This window comes from Diplotaxodon limnothrissa, linkage group LG12, assembly GCF_057381915.1.
Source record: "Diplotaxodon limnothrissa isolate DT_005_m linkage group LG12, D_limnothrissa_male_GT1.1, whole genome shotgun sequence".
Classification (NCBI taxonomy): Eukaryota; Metazoa; Chordata; class Actinopteri; order Cichliformes; family Cichlidae; genus Diplotaxodon; species Diplotaxodon limnothrissa.
Genome location: NC_140607.1, coordinates 22218663 through 22235236, shown reverse-complemented (window position 1 = coordinate 22235236; position 16574 = coordinate 22218663). Strand labels below are relative to the sequence as shown.

Genomic DNA, 16574 nt, shown 5'->3' with positions numbered 1-16574 from the left:
TTCCGTCCTCATTCAGGTTAACATTAGCGAAGGGTGACTCAACAGAGCCGTCTGTGGGAAAAGCTCACACAGCTTAAAGACAAAACAATGACGGCACCAAATGTCAGCGCTGACTGGCTCTGTGACTGTGGTTTACTGGGAAGTCCTTCATTGCAGGCTTTCTGTTCTCATTTACTTTTACTGTCATCAGTGACTGATTGCAATTTTGCTGAATTACCCCGTTTGAATTTTTAAATACAGGTGTAGTGCAGCCGAGTTTTGATTTCATCAGATGTAGGTGCCCATCTTCAGGCTGCCAGCTCAGAAACCAGAAATGCACAGAGCAGGGAGAGAAATAAGAAAATAACAGCGGAGGCTAAAGTTAGGTTTAAGTTGGAAATTTGCACTTGCACTAGCAAAAGAAACTTCCTTGTTTATCTCTACAGACTGGAAAGTCGTCCCCCCACACCACCCCTTTTCACCGTGGCGTAGAGGTGTTGGCAGGTGTGCTGACTCACTTCTTACAGGACCTCTGCACCTGCCCGTTGTCTGAGGTCTGCTCTGACAGGTAGTAGCTAGGACTGCATGTTAAAACACACCGCCAATCCTCAAGTAAGTAGCCGTCCGCACACTTTGTGCACGCCTCGACTCCTGTGCCTGCAAGACACAAATGCATTTTTGAGCGTTACACTGGCGAATAGAAAATGTTGATCGTGTCTTTAAAACGCACAGATTTACTGCACATTACAAATGTAATCCTGCAAGCATTGCTTCCTACCTGCGCAGGTGGCACAGGCCCGGTGACATGGTTCGCAGGTCCTTCTGTGGCCGTTGTAGTAAGTCCCGGCGTCACAGGTCATCTGACACTTGTTTGCCTGAAGGCTGGAAAGTGAAGCGAAACAAGGCACTCGTAACTTTAAAGTAAAACCAGAACATCCTGCAGTAAAATCACCGGACATTAAAAAGCCTCATGTTTTCCTTTGTGTGGATGCAGTGTGCATCAAAACAACATGCTTCTGACTTTTGCATTGATTTTAAAGGTGGCAGATGGTGGAGAAGAGGTCAGATATGTAGCAGGTTTGGAGGTTACAAAGTCGGCTCTGTGGAGTCACAGTGAGGACAGGTTGGTGAGCTTTGCTAAGCTGAAAAACAGCTGGTCCGCGTTAGCTTAGGTTTCCCAGAAACAATTTCGTCTGGTCCCGTCTTCCTCTCCGACTCCTAACTGAGCATTAATGGTGGACTAAGTGGAAGAGGAAAGACTGTGTGTGTCTGCGCGTGTATGTGTGTGTTTCTGTGGTCTCTGAGGCATTCAGAGGAAATTATGGCCTACAAGTGTCCCTCCCCACCTCCACCTCTGGCAACACTATGCACTTAAAAGTTGGGTTCAAGACCACAGTATGTTTAAACACTTCACAAGTGTTTCTTTCCTGACCTAGCTGGAATTCCAGCACTTTAGAAACTATCCTCAGTCAGGTCAAATGCAGCTGGGTCATTTTGAAGAGGCTCCTGTGGAAGTGGCCAAATGATGAACTGAACCATGTCTCAATGGCTGGGTAAACGGTTCAGATCATAGCCTCTTCAAAGTAAGGATTACAACGCAAAACAGATCCTCTTCCTTTGGGTCTCCACATTACACAAGCATATGTGGGCTTTAATAAGCCACTGACCACACTGGATAACTATCAGTTTACTCAATATGGATCCCAAGTGGATAAAAGTTGGGAAACCCTCGTTTCACCGGTTCACTGTACAAACCACAAAGTATACAATGTTCTGGAATAAAATGGCAGCACTTCTGCAACATTACAGTCAATGAGCACAAAAGGTTTTTATCCTGGAACCACAACAGTGATATTTGGGGGGGAAATCTACGTCAAATTTTATGTTCAAGGCTTATCAAAGCACAAAGCCCTTCATATGATACATATTGTAGAAGCGGTCCATGTATAATGAACCACAACCCACTTGCGGTTCAGGAGTTAAAGCGAGTTGTCCAATAATCACAGCAGTTCAGTGGCTGTTCCTGTTGAAGCATCACTGAGCAAGAGTGTAAGAACGGGTGAAAAAGCTTTAACTGAGCAGTGTGTTTGAGACCAGCTAGTTTGTACGATTTTCTGACCACATTTAAATGTGAATGTTATATAAACAGACTCAACGATGGTGACAAAAAACATCCAACTGTTTGCAATGAGGGGCAAAATTTGGAGGTTTTCAGACCAATCTTTTCCTGTTGCAGTACCTCATACATTAAAACCTGATTAGTCAGATGATAATTTAAAAGCACTTAAGACAGAAGTTGAGTCCTGTTTACTTTCTGACAGTCATGCAACTGACCATTTTCTAAAAGAAGTTGATGTTCACATCTGATTGTCAGAGATTCTCACAAAACATCACAACACTCTCCTACTGCCCAACATCTTACAGCCAAAGCACAACCGTCACGAAAAACGCAAGGCAGGATTTCTTGTAATTTAAGTCGTTTTTAGGAATAGTTCTCCTGGTTTCTTGAAGGACATTTAAAGCTCTTCTTTGGATGTTGGCTGGCATTTGTTCTATTCTCTGTCGAGATGATCCCATACTGTTTCATTACTGTGTTTTTCTCTACACAGCTAACCTTTTACTGCACTGGCAGTGTGTTTGGGATCATTGTCATGCTGAAAAATACATTTACTGCCAATTAGATGCTTTACACTTCGTATTGCATTGTGAGTCAAAATCTGATGCTAGTCCATGTTTGAAATTAAATCAGTTTTGATAAGATCTCCAGCAATGAAAATGCATCAATGTCACCATGTTTTATAGATGGCTGTAGACATTTGTGTCCTACCTCTCTCTAGGCATCCTCCATACATATTGGCAACAATCTGAAGCAAAAAGTTAATTGGATTCATCACCCCATAAACCACTGATTTCGAATCCAGTTCTTGTGTAATATGTCATACCTGGCTGGTTAAAAAACTTGGCTTCTTGACAGCCACCCTTCCACTCAGACCAATTCCAATGAGGCTACAGTAAACAGTAGACGGATCGACTTGTAACGCCGTTACTTGTAACGCCGTTATTCCCATCACTGCTCATAGGTCAATATTAGGTGGCTTTAAACAACAACAACAATCATTCTTCTGAAAATGGTCAGTACAAGGCCTGGACTGATAATGAGTGAGAAAGCAAGACGTAAAGGAATGGTGGGTGGTCTAACACGAACACATTTTGCACAGTGCTACATTGACTTTTCATATGCACCTCTTTCACGTGATGACTAAAAAAGTTCAAGGCTGTGCTGTTTGTGAAAATGATTAATGCTTTAAACTATAATCAGTGACTCTAGTCAGGAATTGCTCAACGTGGCACCCATCTTACCTCATCCCAGGTTTACATTCTGTGCAGATATTGGAGGCTGTACACTTCTTACAGTTCTCCTGACATCGCCTAAAAATGTTGGAATCTGGAAGACACACAGTGCGCGAGTCATACACAGCACATAATAGGAACCAGAAGTCTGGTTGCATTAAAAAAAAAAAAAAAAAAAACCAGCAGGGGAATAGAGGGGAAAGAGTGATGAAGAGTATCAGTTGGAGTCGAATGTGTGAGGAAGACCAGCGAGTAAAGTTATGAGAGAATATTGAGAAGAAGAGGCAAAAAGGACAAAAAAGGAAAAAAAAAAAAAGAGGAGGAAATCGAGATAGCGAGATGAGGGGTGAAAGGTTCTGTGGGGCTGAAAGAAGATTATAGTGTTGAGGGAGGATGGGAATCTGGATGAATATTTCAAAAGGCAGACTAAAGTCAATGACACGCTTTGACACAAAGCACATGGACTCCTCTGTAGCAATGGTGATTGCCAAAAAGTTATGCTAATAACATGTTTTATCATTCCCTGAAAGGACGAGGAGACTGTAAGTAAGAATGCTGGTTGGATTTTTTGGATTTTTAGGAATCCTTACAGGATGAAGGAAGGACATGAGCAGGCTACGGACTGGTTTCCAAGAAAAGTTGGACGATATGTTGTTGTGGCATTTTGGCTCAGAGCTGTAGGTGAACATTAGAGTGTAATTTGGCTCATCAATCAATATAAATTCTTTAGAAATTGTAGGGTTTTTAAAATGGGTATAAAAACCATCTGCTGCTGATTTCTACCCTTCTCCATGTTATATCAGGGTTTCTTGAATATTTTTGCATTTTAAACAATTCACAAAATGATTAATGATTAGAAAAGATTTAGTGAAACCACAATAAATAGTACAATCCTGGTCAAACGCTTTGTCATTTAGTATATATGCACTAATTTTAACATCAATAGCACAGCGAGCCTAGCTTACATTGGTTTATCCGTGATATGGTAACAAAATAATGTCAACGTTGCTGTCAGAATGTTAAAAAGAAAATAAACTCCAGTTTTCTTATTTAAAAAAAACAACAACAACCAAAAAACCCTCGGCTATGCTGCCATTCCAAAAGGGAAAATGTACCCACTACATCTTGGCCTGTTAAAATGTTATGATTAAACTTGCATCAGAATATCTCAGATCTGCTGCCAGAGACTCTCAGAGCTGCCAGGGCTTACACACTATCCTGGCAAATACAAAGACATAATTATAATATATACATAGTGTCAGTCTCTCATTTCTGGTTTGTTTTTATTAACAAAAAAAAAAAAAAAAAAACACTGGCAAAAATTCTGAACCCGTAAAGCGCATACTTTCTGTGAATACTACTGCACTACTGAATACTTTACATGCCAGAATTTAACACAGGAAGAAAAAAAAGAAAGGAAAAATGATTGTAAACCTAATCCAAGCATAATCTTCCTGCAGATCTGCTTTATTTCATGTTTTATTCCACTTTAATTTGACGTAGCCAAACGGTTCACTACCACAAACTTTTCAGTTCAGCTTGAATCAGCAAGTGCATTACAATAAACAAGCGGCTAGACATTACCTCAAGGGTACAATGGCATCATTCTGGTGTGGTGAATGAAAGCAGACTGGTGATAGTTACTGCTAAGGGTGGAGGTTTTTAGAAACCTCCTCCACCATTTACAAATGGCAGTGTATTTCTCTACAGTCGTAATCTAAGGAACTTCAGGCACAGATGATTGTGCAGTGGACACGGAGAATAACAGTGAGATTTTGGCATTTTAAGAAAACAAGTGCACAACAGAAACACAACTGAAGTCCCAAGAAACTTATAACAAAACTGTGTGACAGCCTGTAAATAAGAAATGCACAGCCACCGTGATGTGACTAATTGGTTTAAAAAAACCTGACGTTTTGAAACCGAGTGAAGCATAGATCTGAGTGAGAAACAGTAATATATTATAACACATTCCCTGCTTCTCGTTTATGTTACTCTAATGTTTATTCGGGGCGTTCGTGGCTCAAAGAGTTGGCAGTTTGTCTTGTAACCGGAAGGTTGCCGGTTCAAGCCCCGGCTCGGACAGTCTCGGTCGTTGTGTCCTTGGGCAAGACACTTCACCTGCCGCCTACTGGTGTTGGCCAGAGTGGCCGATGGCGCGATATGGCAGCCTCGCTTCTGTCAGTCTGCCCCAGGGCAGCTGTGGCTACAACTGTAGCTGCCTCCACCAGTGTATGAATGTGAGAGTGAATGAATAGTGGAATTGTAAAGCGCTTTGAGGGCCCCGAAAAGCGCTATATAAATCCAATCCATTATTATTCTACGAAACAAACAATGTGTTTTCTTAAATAAAATCTAAAACTAGCGACTGAGACCATAAACCCGTCGGGATGTTTTTTTACTTAGGGAGTCGCCCCCTGTTGGGTGTCAAAAAATATGCAGGATATGGCACTTCTGCAGTAGCTTTACTTTTCAGACCCAGAGGTTAGCCATGACAAACCCGGTGTGACCTGCGGGGAAACCTACCGCTGTCGAGGTAGAAGCCGTCAGGACAGTTGGCGACGCACGTGTGGGAGCCCTCGATGAGGTTAAAACCACTCCTGCATGTGGTGCACTGGTCACTACGACTACCAACACAGGTCTCACAAGAGGAGGAGCACTTCTTGCAACGTTTCCTATCATCACGGAAAAATCCACTGGGGCACTCCGATACACACATCCTGGAAAGAAAAGTCATTGAAGACAGGAAAAGTATTTACATTTAGAGCATTAGGATAACCTCCTTGAGATGGAACATGTCATTTTGGAGGTTTTGAAGACAAATATAAAGACAACAAAAAAAAGGTGAGGGAAAAAAAAAATTACAACCTTATACAAAGGTTGTAATTTTCAGATTGATTAGTCAACGCTGCGCAAAATAAGTGAACAGTTACACTCGGAAACATGTTTATGCAAGTTTAACACTCAGGTGGAGCTCAAAACATCAAAGCTTTTTTTTAAAAGAACTTCTTTGGATACAAAACAGGAAGACTTAGTATAAAAAAAATGAAGAATGGAAAAAAAGGTGTCATGAAAGCATGTAAAAAAAAAAATCTATAGCACATTTTTCTTAAAGATTTATTGAGGCTGTAGTTTCCTCTGAAGGACAGCGTTCTTCAGCAGCAGACCAAATCAAAACCAAAGACCGAAATGTAAAAAATAAATAAATACATAATCTCTGCAGCAAATATGCAATAAAATATCTGTGAAGTAATGCAAAAATAAATGTGTGCGTGCAGGTTTTACACAACGAACAGGCCAACATCTACTGAATAACTTCACAGCTCCTTAGCACCCCATCATTTTAACCCGAGCTCACATCCTGAAGTAATGACCTCCATAGAGCTAAAGAGCAAAAAAACAAACAAAAAAAAAACGCACACACAAGCGTGCACCTTCTGCCAAAAAACACACACTGCACGTGTGTAAGTACAAAAGACATGCTTTTATCCTCCAACTTAAATACATGCCTGGTTTGCTGAAATGGTTATATAAAAAGAAAAAAATATCTTTTGTAACAACAGCATGTACTGTAGTGTAACCTCTAAACCCAGGACACCAATTAAAACTTCAAACCTTATTTTGTCTCCGACACACTGATTAAACATGTAGAAGACAATAGAAGGGAACTTTGAAATTCAAACCTGAATTTAGGCAAGAAATTTGGAAAGCCAGAAGGGTGCGCATTCAAAATGTTGGCCCCCTGTACATGCCAACAAAGCTAACAGATCTAAATTCAAATGTGTACTTTATAAACGGTTACAAATATTTGCATATTATTATCCCTCAACAAACACCGATAGTTCTCTCAGAACCTAAGAAAATGTTTTTAAAATGTAATCGATTACTATTTACAAGCTGATAGTTTACCCTGAGAATCAAACTCAAAAATACATAAAAAGAAATTCCAAAGACCCCCACATCCTTTGGTGTATGTGAAGCATCAAACACGCATGTAGGGATGTAATTATCTGATGACTAGACGCTGCTGCCACCCCTCCTCCTTCCTCCAATCTTCATTCATCAATTGCTCCCTGTGGTGGCAGAAAAGGGCAGCACACCTCTAAAGTGAGCTAATGATAAGGCAGCACCTAAGCTTGCACATTCTCATGCACCTGCATCGGCCTGTCTTTTATTAGACCAGAGACAGGCCGACACAAAGGCAATTACTACAGACTTTGATCCCGGGGGGCAAGCACAAAATGTAGACACATGCACAAATTTACAGTCACACACGGGCTTGTATACACACAATTAAGAAGGGGAAAGGACAAACAGGACACACTGTGACTGACAGCGTTTCTCTTATCAGACTGACGTGGTGTAATTAATCAGGCCACCATCAGGAAAGTTTCCAAGCTCACCATGTAACAGTCTCCTTATATAAAGCACAGTGCAATGCAAAGCTTCCAAAAACTCAGTAGCCAGTTCTCAGTTCTTGTTTTTCTCTCTCAGATTTACTTGTCAAAACGTAGAAACACTCTTTTTCTGGATTCACATGAAAATAAATAAATAAAATGCACTAAAAATAAACGCAGATGTTAAATTTCTGTAGGTTTCCTAATGATCAAACCCAATCACACAAAACAGGCTGGCGAACAGATGTTTCTCTGAGGTATGTAAACAACTGAAATGTTGCCTTCGGCTGGTTAAGTCTACAGATCGAGGGATTTGTATGCACCAATGTTCACTTTACCTTTGGAAAACTATCTGATTGAAAGCCCCTCAGCTAATATTGATCCGTCTGCTCATTGGACCTCTTACTCCTAAAAACGATCAAAAGACGAAGCAACTGCTGGGCCAGACATGGGTTTTCCATGTGTTGCCTTTAAATTAACAAAGGAGATGGCTCAAATGGCTCTGTTGGAGTTCATTAAACAAGATTTTTTTTGGCATTGTGGGTCATAGGGTTTGAGCTGATCCAAGTAGTTCTAGCTCCTAATTCTACAACGAAGAACATAAAGGAATAAAAGTTTTGCCAGGACAATCATTCAATCATTTGTTTTTTAGTCTGTGATTAGTTTTGTTTATTCATGTGTTGAAATCTTTTATCTTCTTTGTTAAAAAAAAAAATCTAAGAAGAAAACCCAACAGTAAGGCACTTTTCCACTGCTCTCCTATTTAGCATGAGGTTGTTGCCACAGTGGATAGTTCGATACGTCTGACTTAGCACAGATTTTATAGTGGCTGGCCTTCCACCCTCGATACTCTCATTTATCTGTGCTTGGGTCTGGCACTAGGAGCATACAAGCCCGTGAAGTCACTGAGGCTGGGTTCTTGTCTCCTCCCGGTCTCGAACCAGGGTTCTTTCACATTTAAGGAGAATGTATAACCAGACTATAACTAGATGGCAACCACTTGGGTCGAATCCGTGAGTGCAAAGAGACACGTGTGGACATGTTACACTCATCGGTGGAGACTTACTGCAACATGTAGCAAAGTATTTGCAAACCTTCACCAATTTGCCTGAGAGTGACTGCAGTCGAATACGGCTGACTCTGCAATCATCCATTTTTTTCCAAATTGCAAGGACTCTACTGTCCTAACAGACAGACAACCATTTACACCCAGATTGACACCTTAGCTAATTTAGAAATGCCACGTGATGCATGTGTTTGCACTGTGGGAGAAAGCTGGAGTACCCAGAGAAAACCTACATGTGGAGGGGGACAGCAACAGAGTCAACACAAAAAGTAAATCCCTATTCTGAACCCAGGACCTTCTTGCTGTGATGAGCCAGTACTACACAAGGCTAAAGCACACCATGTAAAGCTTTTCTGGCAGAAAGTCAAGTGGCGTAAAACAAAGAGTGATACAGTTCGATTCTGAAGGTTTGATTTTGAGTAGATGTATACACTCAAGGAGCAATATAACTTCTGACAATCTAAAGCAGTCTGACCTGGTGTTGTTCTTGAACTTGAGGAAGTAATGAAGGCAGTTAATGCAGTGGTGGGGTCCAGGACCCCAACAGCCATTCTCACTGCATTCAGAGTCACAGGGGCCTGGATTCAAATACAGAAAGAAAAAGGGGTTTCAAGTCTTATAGCCTCTTAAAATGATCTATTTTAACTGATTGCACTTCAAAAGTACCCTTAAATCACAAACTACAATACTAATATTTTGACACAACAGCAGGGAAGTAAAAAAAAGGCAATGACAAATATGTTACTAAAGGCTGCTATTGTCACCAACCCTGCTGTGGGCGGCAATGGATTTATCACTTACCAGGGTATTCCTCTGGGAATTCCTCATCAAGGTCTGCAAACTGAGGCTTATCTATGTGCCCAGTTGAGTACGGGTGCACAGAGGTGCCATACAGCACCAGTGACCACTCCTTTAGCTTGCCTGAAAAGACAAGATGACATTTATAAAAGTTATCCTAAATAGAGGTATTTCGTTATCTCCTTGCGGTGGGTAAATTGGGGTGTTCTCATATTTATATTGTAGAGTTACTGGTATAATCAGGTCACACTATAAACCCGACTACATTTTTACGCCCTGCATTTTCAGAAACCACCGCGAAACGTTTTAATGATACCCAAGGAAAGCTAGGTAGTTTATATGGCATTACAGTGACTGATGTAACAGCTTTTAAGAACCTACTACTCTTCATCTGAGACAGTAAATTAGTGGGTAATTTCAGTTACAAAATTCACGGCTTCCCGAGGAACATGCATGGCCCTGATGGCACTTTACCTATTGCAGAGAAAGTTAATGGCTCTTCTGCTTCTTCTGTTGCCATAACATAAAAATCAATGTAAAAAAAAAAATGAATACAACATGATTCAGTTAAAGAAACTATTCACACTGTCATACCAGGCACTTTCTGGCTGCGAAGTTGTGAAGGTGAGTCATAGATCTCTAGGACCCAGTCGCCAGCTGCCTTCTCTCCCCAGCAGTGGGTGGTCATAAACTCCCAGTTCTTAAAACCCTCCATGGAGTGATCAAACAACCTGTGCATCAGAAGTACACACAGTTACAAACACACAGACACTTATCGGATGAGGAAGTGTTTCAAATACTGCAAATACAAGAGCAAACAATCAGAGCCTTTAATGAGCTATGCGCAGTGTACAGTACTGAGATTTACTAGAGGCTAAGTAAACCTGTGAAAACTCTGAATTCTGATTGGTTGGAAGATGCTGATTCACTTTTTATGAGCAAAAACTGTTGATAAAGTGTTGTAAACATAAACTCAGTGGCCACTTTATTTGTTACACCTTGCTAGTACTGGATTGGACCTTCTTTTGCCATCGTGGCACAGATTCAACAAGCTGTTGGAAACATTCCTTAGAGATATTGGTCCATACTGACTTGATAGCATCACACAGATGCTGCTGATTGGTTGACTGATGTGAATCTCTTGTTCTACCGCATGCCAAAGGTGTCCTGTTGGATTGAGGACCATTGAGGGCATTTGAGTGTAGTTAATACACTGTCACATAGAAGAAACTGGTTCAAGAGGATTTATGCTTTGTGACATTATTCTGTTGTAAGCTGGATAGATGGTACGCTGTGGTCATAAACCAATAGGCATGTGGTGTTTAAATGATGCTCAGTTGGTACCCAGGGGTCCAAAGTTAAGAACCTGAGGTTGAACCATTATTACAAAGCAGAATGATCCATTTGCATTCCAAATTCTGACCCTACTCTAAGTCAAAGAGAAATTGAGACTCATCAGATCAGGCAACATTTTTCCAAATGTTGCCGACCAATCTACTGCTTTCCTATTTTGATCCAGCTTCAATTTCCCATTTTTATCTGACAGTAGTGGCACACAGTGTGGTCTTCTGCTGCTGCAGCCCATATGCATCAAGGTTCAATGTGCTGTACATTCACAGATGCCCTTCTGCATATTATGGTTGTAACGAGCGGTTATTTGAGTTGCTGCTACCTTCCTATGACCTTAGGAAGGCAGTTCTCTCAAAGAGCTCCCACTCACTGGATATTTTCTCTTTTTCAGACCATTCTCTGTAAGCCCTAGAGATGGTTGCGTGGGAAAAATTCCAGATGATCAGATCAGTTTCTGAAATACTCAGACTGCCACAAACAACCATGCTACGGTCAAAGGCACCTTTATTCCCCATTCTGATGTTCAATTTGAACTTCAGCAGGTCGTCTTGCTCTTGTATACATGCCTAAATGCACCCAGTTGTCGCCATTTGATTACCTGATATTCGATATTTGTTTTAACAAGCGGCTGAGCGGGTGTTCCTATTGAAGTGATATATTTGCCACTGTTCAACTGCAGGTAAACTGTAGATGGTAAACACCAAGCTTCAGCTTGAGGTCTTAGAGCCAACAATAACGACCAAAGATGGGATAAAACCATGAATATATTACAGTTAAGTGATGAGGACTGTATGATGGGCTGAGGGTTGCTTTGCTTTTTGAAGGGAGAGCAGCTGTTTTTCACATAAACCACATGATTTTTTTTATTATCTTAACACATTCCCATCTGTTGGCAGTTGATCATATTTTTCCTAAATTAACCAGACAAACTGTGAGGAGTACTCCACAGCAGACCAATGAAAAAGAGGTCTTAGCTGACCTAAAGTCCGGCGATGGTATTAATTTAATAGAAAATAAACAGATGAAAGAATTAATAACTGAAGATCAGAAACAGTGTACTTCAGCCCATAGAAGTTGCAGATACTGCTGTTAGGTAAGGAGTTTAATTTGATTTTCATTCATATTCAAATTAATTTTCTTTTTAATAGAAATACTCTGGCACTGGCAGCCCTCATCATCATCACACAAACTTCAAGCTGTTCCTGTCTGTTGTGGCACTCAACTGCATGCTCTTTGGTTGTAGTAAGTGGACTTTGGACATATTCAGATAAACATGCAACTATATGAAAGGACGTGGCAGGCATGAGTCAGAAAAACTGGTGGATTGAGCAAGTTTTTTTTCTGAAGAGTTTAAATTATACAATTGAGTCCTATAAGATCAACGTAGCTTCAAGCTATGTTGATCTTATAGGACTCAGATGTATAAGCTATAGAAGCTAATAGCTTCTATAGCTTATACACAAAATTGTTTACTCTGTGTTTTATGCTAAAGCAAAATGAATAAGTGGAATAAAGCCATTTTAAGCCTGTGCAAAGGAAGCCGTCTTACCTATGCATTCATTCATTGGTTATTTTAAGCTCCCGAACTTGTTCAGAACACTATTTCAGTGCATGAGCCGCAAGGTTATATTCCTACTTAGGAGCTGACTGATTGATTCTTGACTGATAGATATCAACTACCTTCTATAAAGGTTTAACAGTTTTTTGGCAGTGCCGGTATTTTTTATAATGTTCTGTGAAATAACACAGCACTGTTCTGTGTTTTCTTCAAAACGACAGCACGTAAATTACTCAGTTTGATGACAAGTGGCTACAGAAGCATCCAGCCCAACCTCTGGAGCTCAAATATAAAAAAATAACAATAATTTAAGAGAGTAATGCAATCACACTTAGCTTGTTCTAAACTTCAGAGGGCCTCCTTTCTTATTTGAAGTTCTTTCTTGAAGTGCTACTAACTTTTCCTTTGAAGAAAAAGTATCTCCACCAGTGTGTCATTTATCTGATTTACTCCACACAGCTAAAGCTAAAGGATATACAGCCAAAGACCCTGAGCACTGCAGTGTCTCGTTTTAGGTTCCCTATGGCTGAAGTTTTGGAGCCTCCTTTGTTGTGATGTCGCACACAGTAAAGAAGGTTTTTAGCCTGTTAAAGATGACGGGGTCACAGTTGGCATTGTTGTAGACTCAGCAACTTACGGCTGCTTCCTTATTCACAAGATATCACCACACAAGATATCTCCACATGTTCTATTTGGGGGATTTTATGGAGGATGCCCTTCCTGACATAACCCCTTAAAATTCATGTAATATCTCAGAGGGCCCGGTGGCGCCAGTGTCGGGCAGCCTCACCTCTGTCAGTGCGCCCCAGGGTGGCTGTGGCTACAATGTAGCTTGCAGTCACCAGTGTGTGAAGGTGTGTGTGAATGGGTGGATGACTGGATGTGTAAAGTGCTTTGGGGTCCTTTGGGACTAGCAAAGCGCTATATAAATACAGGATATTTACCATCTAAGTGCCCGATGCCCTTGCCAGGATTTATATTTGCAGATGACGAGCAAGTATAGCCACCAAAACACAAGTTTGTGGTGCAGTTTCTCTCTTTAAGCTGGTTTGAAAAATCACACCAGAAGAAGCAGCAGCAGGAAATGTTTAGGAGGAACCTACAGTACTGAATGGGCCAATCACAGATCCTATGGACTGTGTAATTACATTTCTAAAGAGGTGCACATTACGGTTTATTATATATATATATATATATATATATATATATATATATATATATATATATATATATATATATATATATATATATATATATATATATATATATATATATATATATATATATATATATATATATATATATATATATATAGTTTCAGAAGGAATTGCAATTATTAGGTACCGATGTAGATTTATCGCTAACATATAAACCCCTGTTAGACTCCTCTGTCATGACAATATGCTTTATAAATAAATCCCTAACCCAAATATTAAACAGATTAAGGTCAGCTATTCTTCCTTAGATGGAACGGCACAAACCCGCTGGGCTACCAAAAATTATTCTCAAAGGCGTTGGTTTGGCAATGTATAATATACACATGCATGCATTTTTAAAAAAAAAACTAAATTAAAAAAAAATACATAAAAAGAAAGTGAAAAAAGTGATCTTTTATTTCAAGTTCATGAAGCTGAACCTTTGAAAAAGATCATTCACAGTAGCTTCTGTACCTGTTGGCAAGCAGCTGAGACTTTGTCCCTGAGGGTGAAGTCAGGTTGATTGACAGGTCCCCACGGCGAGGGTGTGTAATCGTGATGCGTACGACCACATGCTCCAGGTAGATCACGTGATGGTTGGGGTTGTCAGTGCATCCTGTCGCCTTGTACACGGACCGAACCACGTGCTCTGGACGGATGGTTCTGGAGGAAAACAGAGTGTAAACATCAAAAGAACCAACATGCTGCAGCACAGTTTAACCACTTTAAGTTTTTCAGAATCAGAAAACTTTGTTATTCCCAGAGGAAATGATGTGGTCACAGCAAGGACAGCAGTGAACAAGTACCACTATCACAAAAAAGCTTCAATAAAAAAATATACACAATATATAAAATAATAATATAAACTTGCAGCTGTGGCGTCTCTCTTACCATACTGACAGTTATTTTCTCTGCAAGGGATGTGCAGGATTTATCTGCCCAATATCACTCTACATGAACTGAGGCATTTTAAACCTTAGACTGTGGCCGTCTCCATAGCGATACGGCTCTAATTGCCATGACACAATTAATGTAATTATAAAGTTTCACTTCACTTCTTTTGATTTAACCTCCGAAAACCAAAGGGCATGCAAAAAAAGAGAGAGAGAAAAAAGTCCATATTAATATTTCTCATTGCTTGAACCTCACTCTGCCAAAGAAACCAAGAACCTGAACACGATAAGAAAGACAAAGAACATTATTTGTTCGGTCTGCTATGCACGGCTCAGCAGCAGAAAGCTCACCGAGCAGCCAACATAAACATCTAATGGCCCCTTGAATAACATCTGTGCTATGATTTAATAGAGCAGCGATACAGCACCAAAACCTGGACGAGTCCACAAGAGGGGACAATGAAAACCATCTTGCCAGCGCAACACTTTGGAGAAAAGGAGTCACACATGGAGCAGCTGAGCCAACTTAACACATCAGCTCACTGCTGCCAATGGATTACATGCAGCGTTTACTCACTGGAAACTAAAACATTACACTTTCTTCAAAACATTACAAAAATGAGTTACTAAAATAATTTCTTGCAGGCTGGAGGGGATTGAGAGAACAGCCATTGAGTTCTGTTGTTTGATTATATATTGAATAGAATAGAATAGAATAGCCTTTATTGTCATTGTACAGAGTACAACGAAATTGGAGTGCCACTCCCTTGGTGCAAGTTTCAATAATAAATATAAATGTAAAATATAAAAAGTACAAAAAAAACAATCGTAAGTACTCAAACAATAGTATGTACAATATATACAGGATAGCAGCATTAATATAATGACAGTATGAATAGCAGCATAATATAATGACAGTGACGGTATGGAATAGGTTCAATTGTTTTTGTGCTTATTTACTACGGTGATAGCTCTGGGAAAGAAGCTATCCCTGAATCTGTTTGTCCTGGTTTTATGTGACCTGTACCGTCGGCCTGACGGTAATAGTTCAAACAGTTGGTTGCTGGGGTGAGAGTGGTCCTTGATGATATTGCCAGCTCTGCTGAGGTACCGAGAGTTTGCAGTGACCTCCAGGCTGGGCAGAGAGCAGCCAGTGATCTTCTGGGCTGTGTTGATGACCCTCTGCAGTACTTTCCTGTCTGCAGCTGAGCACCCTGCATACCATGTTGTTATGCCGTACGTTAGGATGCTCTCTATGGTGGCTCTGTAAAATGTCACCAGCAGCCTCTCCTCCAGGTTGTTCCTCCTGAGCACTCTCAGAAAGTGGAGACGCTGCTGGGCCTTTTTAACCACCGCTGTAGTATTTGCAGTCCAGGAGAGGTCATCAGATATCTGCACGCCCAGAAACCTCATGGAGTGTACCCTCTCCACACAGCTCCCGTGAATGTAAAGTGGGGCCGGGTCTGCTCTGCCCTTCCTGAAGTCCAAGATAAGTTCTTTAGTTTTCGTGGTGTTCAGTTGGAGGTTGTTAACTGAACACCACTCAGTCAGTCTGTTGACCTCATCTCTGTAGTCCGACTCATCCCCCCTTGAGATGAGTCCAACCACTGTGGTGTCATCCGCGAACTTTATGATGGTGTTTGAGAGATGGGTAGGGGAGCAGTCGGATGTGTAGAGCGTAAACAGGAGGGGACTCAAAACACATCCTTGTGGAGACCCGGTGCTGAGTGTGATGGTGCTGGACCGGTGGGGGCCGAGTCTGACAGACTGTGGTCTATTTGTCAGGAAGTCCTTGATCCAGAGGCAGATGGGGGTGGAGAGTCCCAGGTGAGACAGTTTCTGGACCAGGATCTCCGGGATGATATGATTGAATGCTGAGCTGAAGTCCAGAAAGAGCATTCTCACATAGCTTCCTCGGTGCTCCAGGTGACTCAGCGCAGTGTGGAGCGCTATGGTGATGGCGTCCTCGGTGGAACGATTTGTCCT

The 16574-nt window shown here is 40.9% G+C and overlaps 1 protein-coding gene across 3 annotated transcripts in view; it reads right to left on the bottom strand.

Annotated features, from left to right (window-relative positions):
- Nucleotides 1-16574, bottom strand: part of pcsk5b (proprotein convertase subtilisin/kexin type 5b) — an 87772-nt gene that overhangs the window by 20941 nt on the left and 50257 nt on the right. For all 3 annotated transcript variants that reach the window (XM_085367344.1, XM_085367343.1, XM_085367345.1), the window contains exons 12-19: nt 14170-14358; nt 10186-10322; nt 9595-9714; nt 9269-9371; nt 5857-6050; nt 3340-3424; nt 758-861; nt 498-636 (exon numbers count right to left, since the gene is read on the bottom strand). In XM_085367344.1, the coding sequence (XP_085223470.1) occupies nt 498-636; nt 758-861; nt 3340-3424; nt 5857-6050; nt 9269-9371; nt 9595-9714; nt 10186-10322; nt 14170-14358 (1071 nt within the window). The remainder of the gene's footprint in view (nt 1-497; nt 637-757; nt 862-3339; nt 3425-5856; nt 6051-9268; nt 9372-9594; nt 9715-10185; nt 10323-14169; nt 14359-16574) is intronic.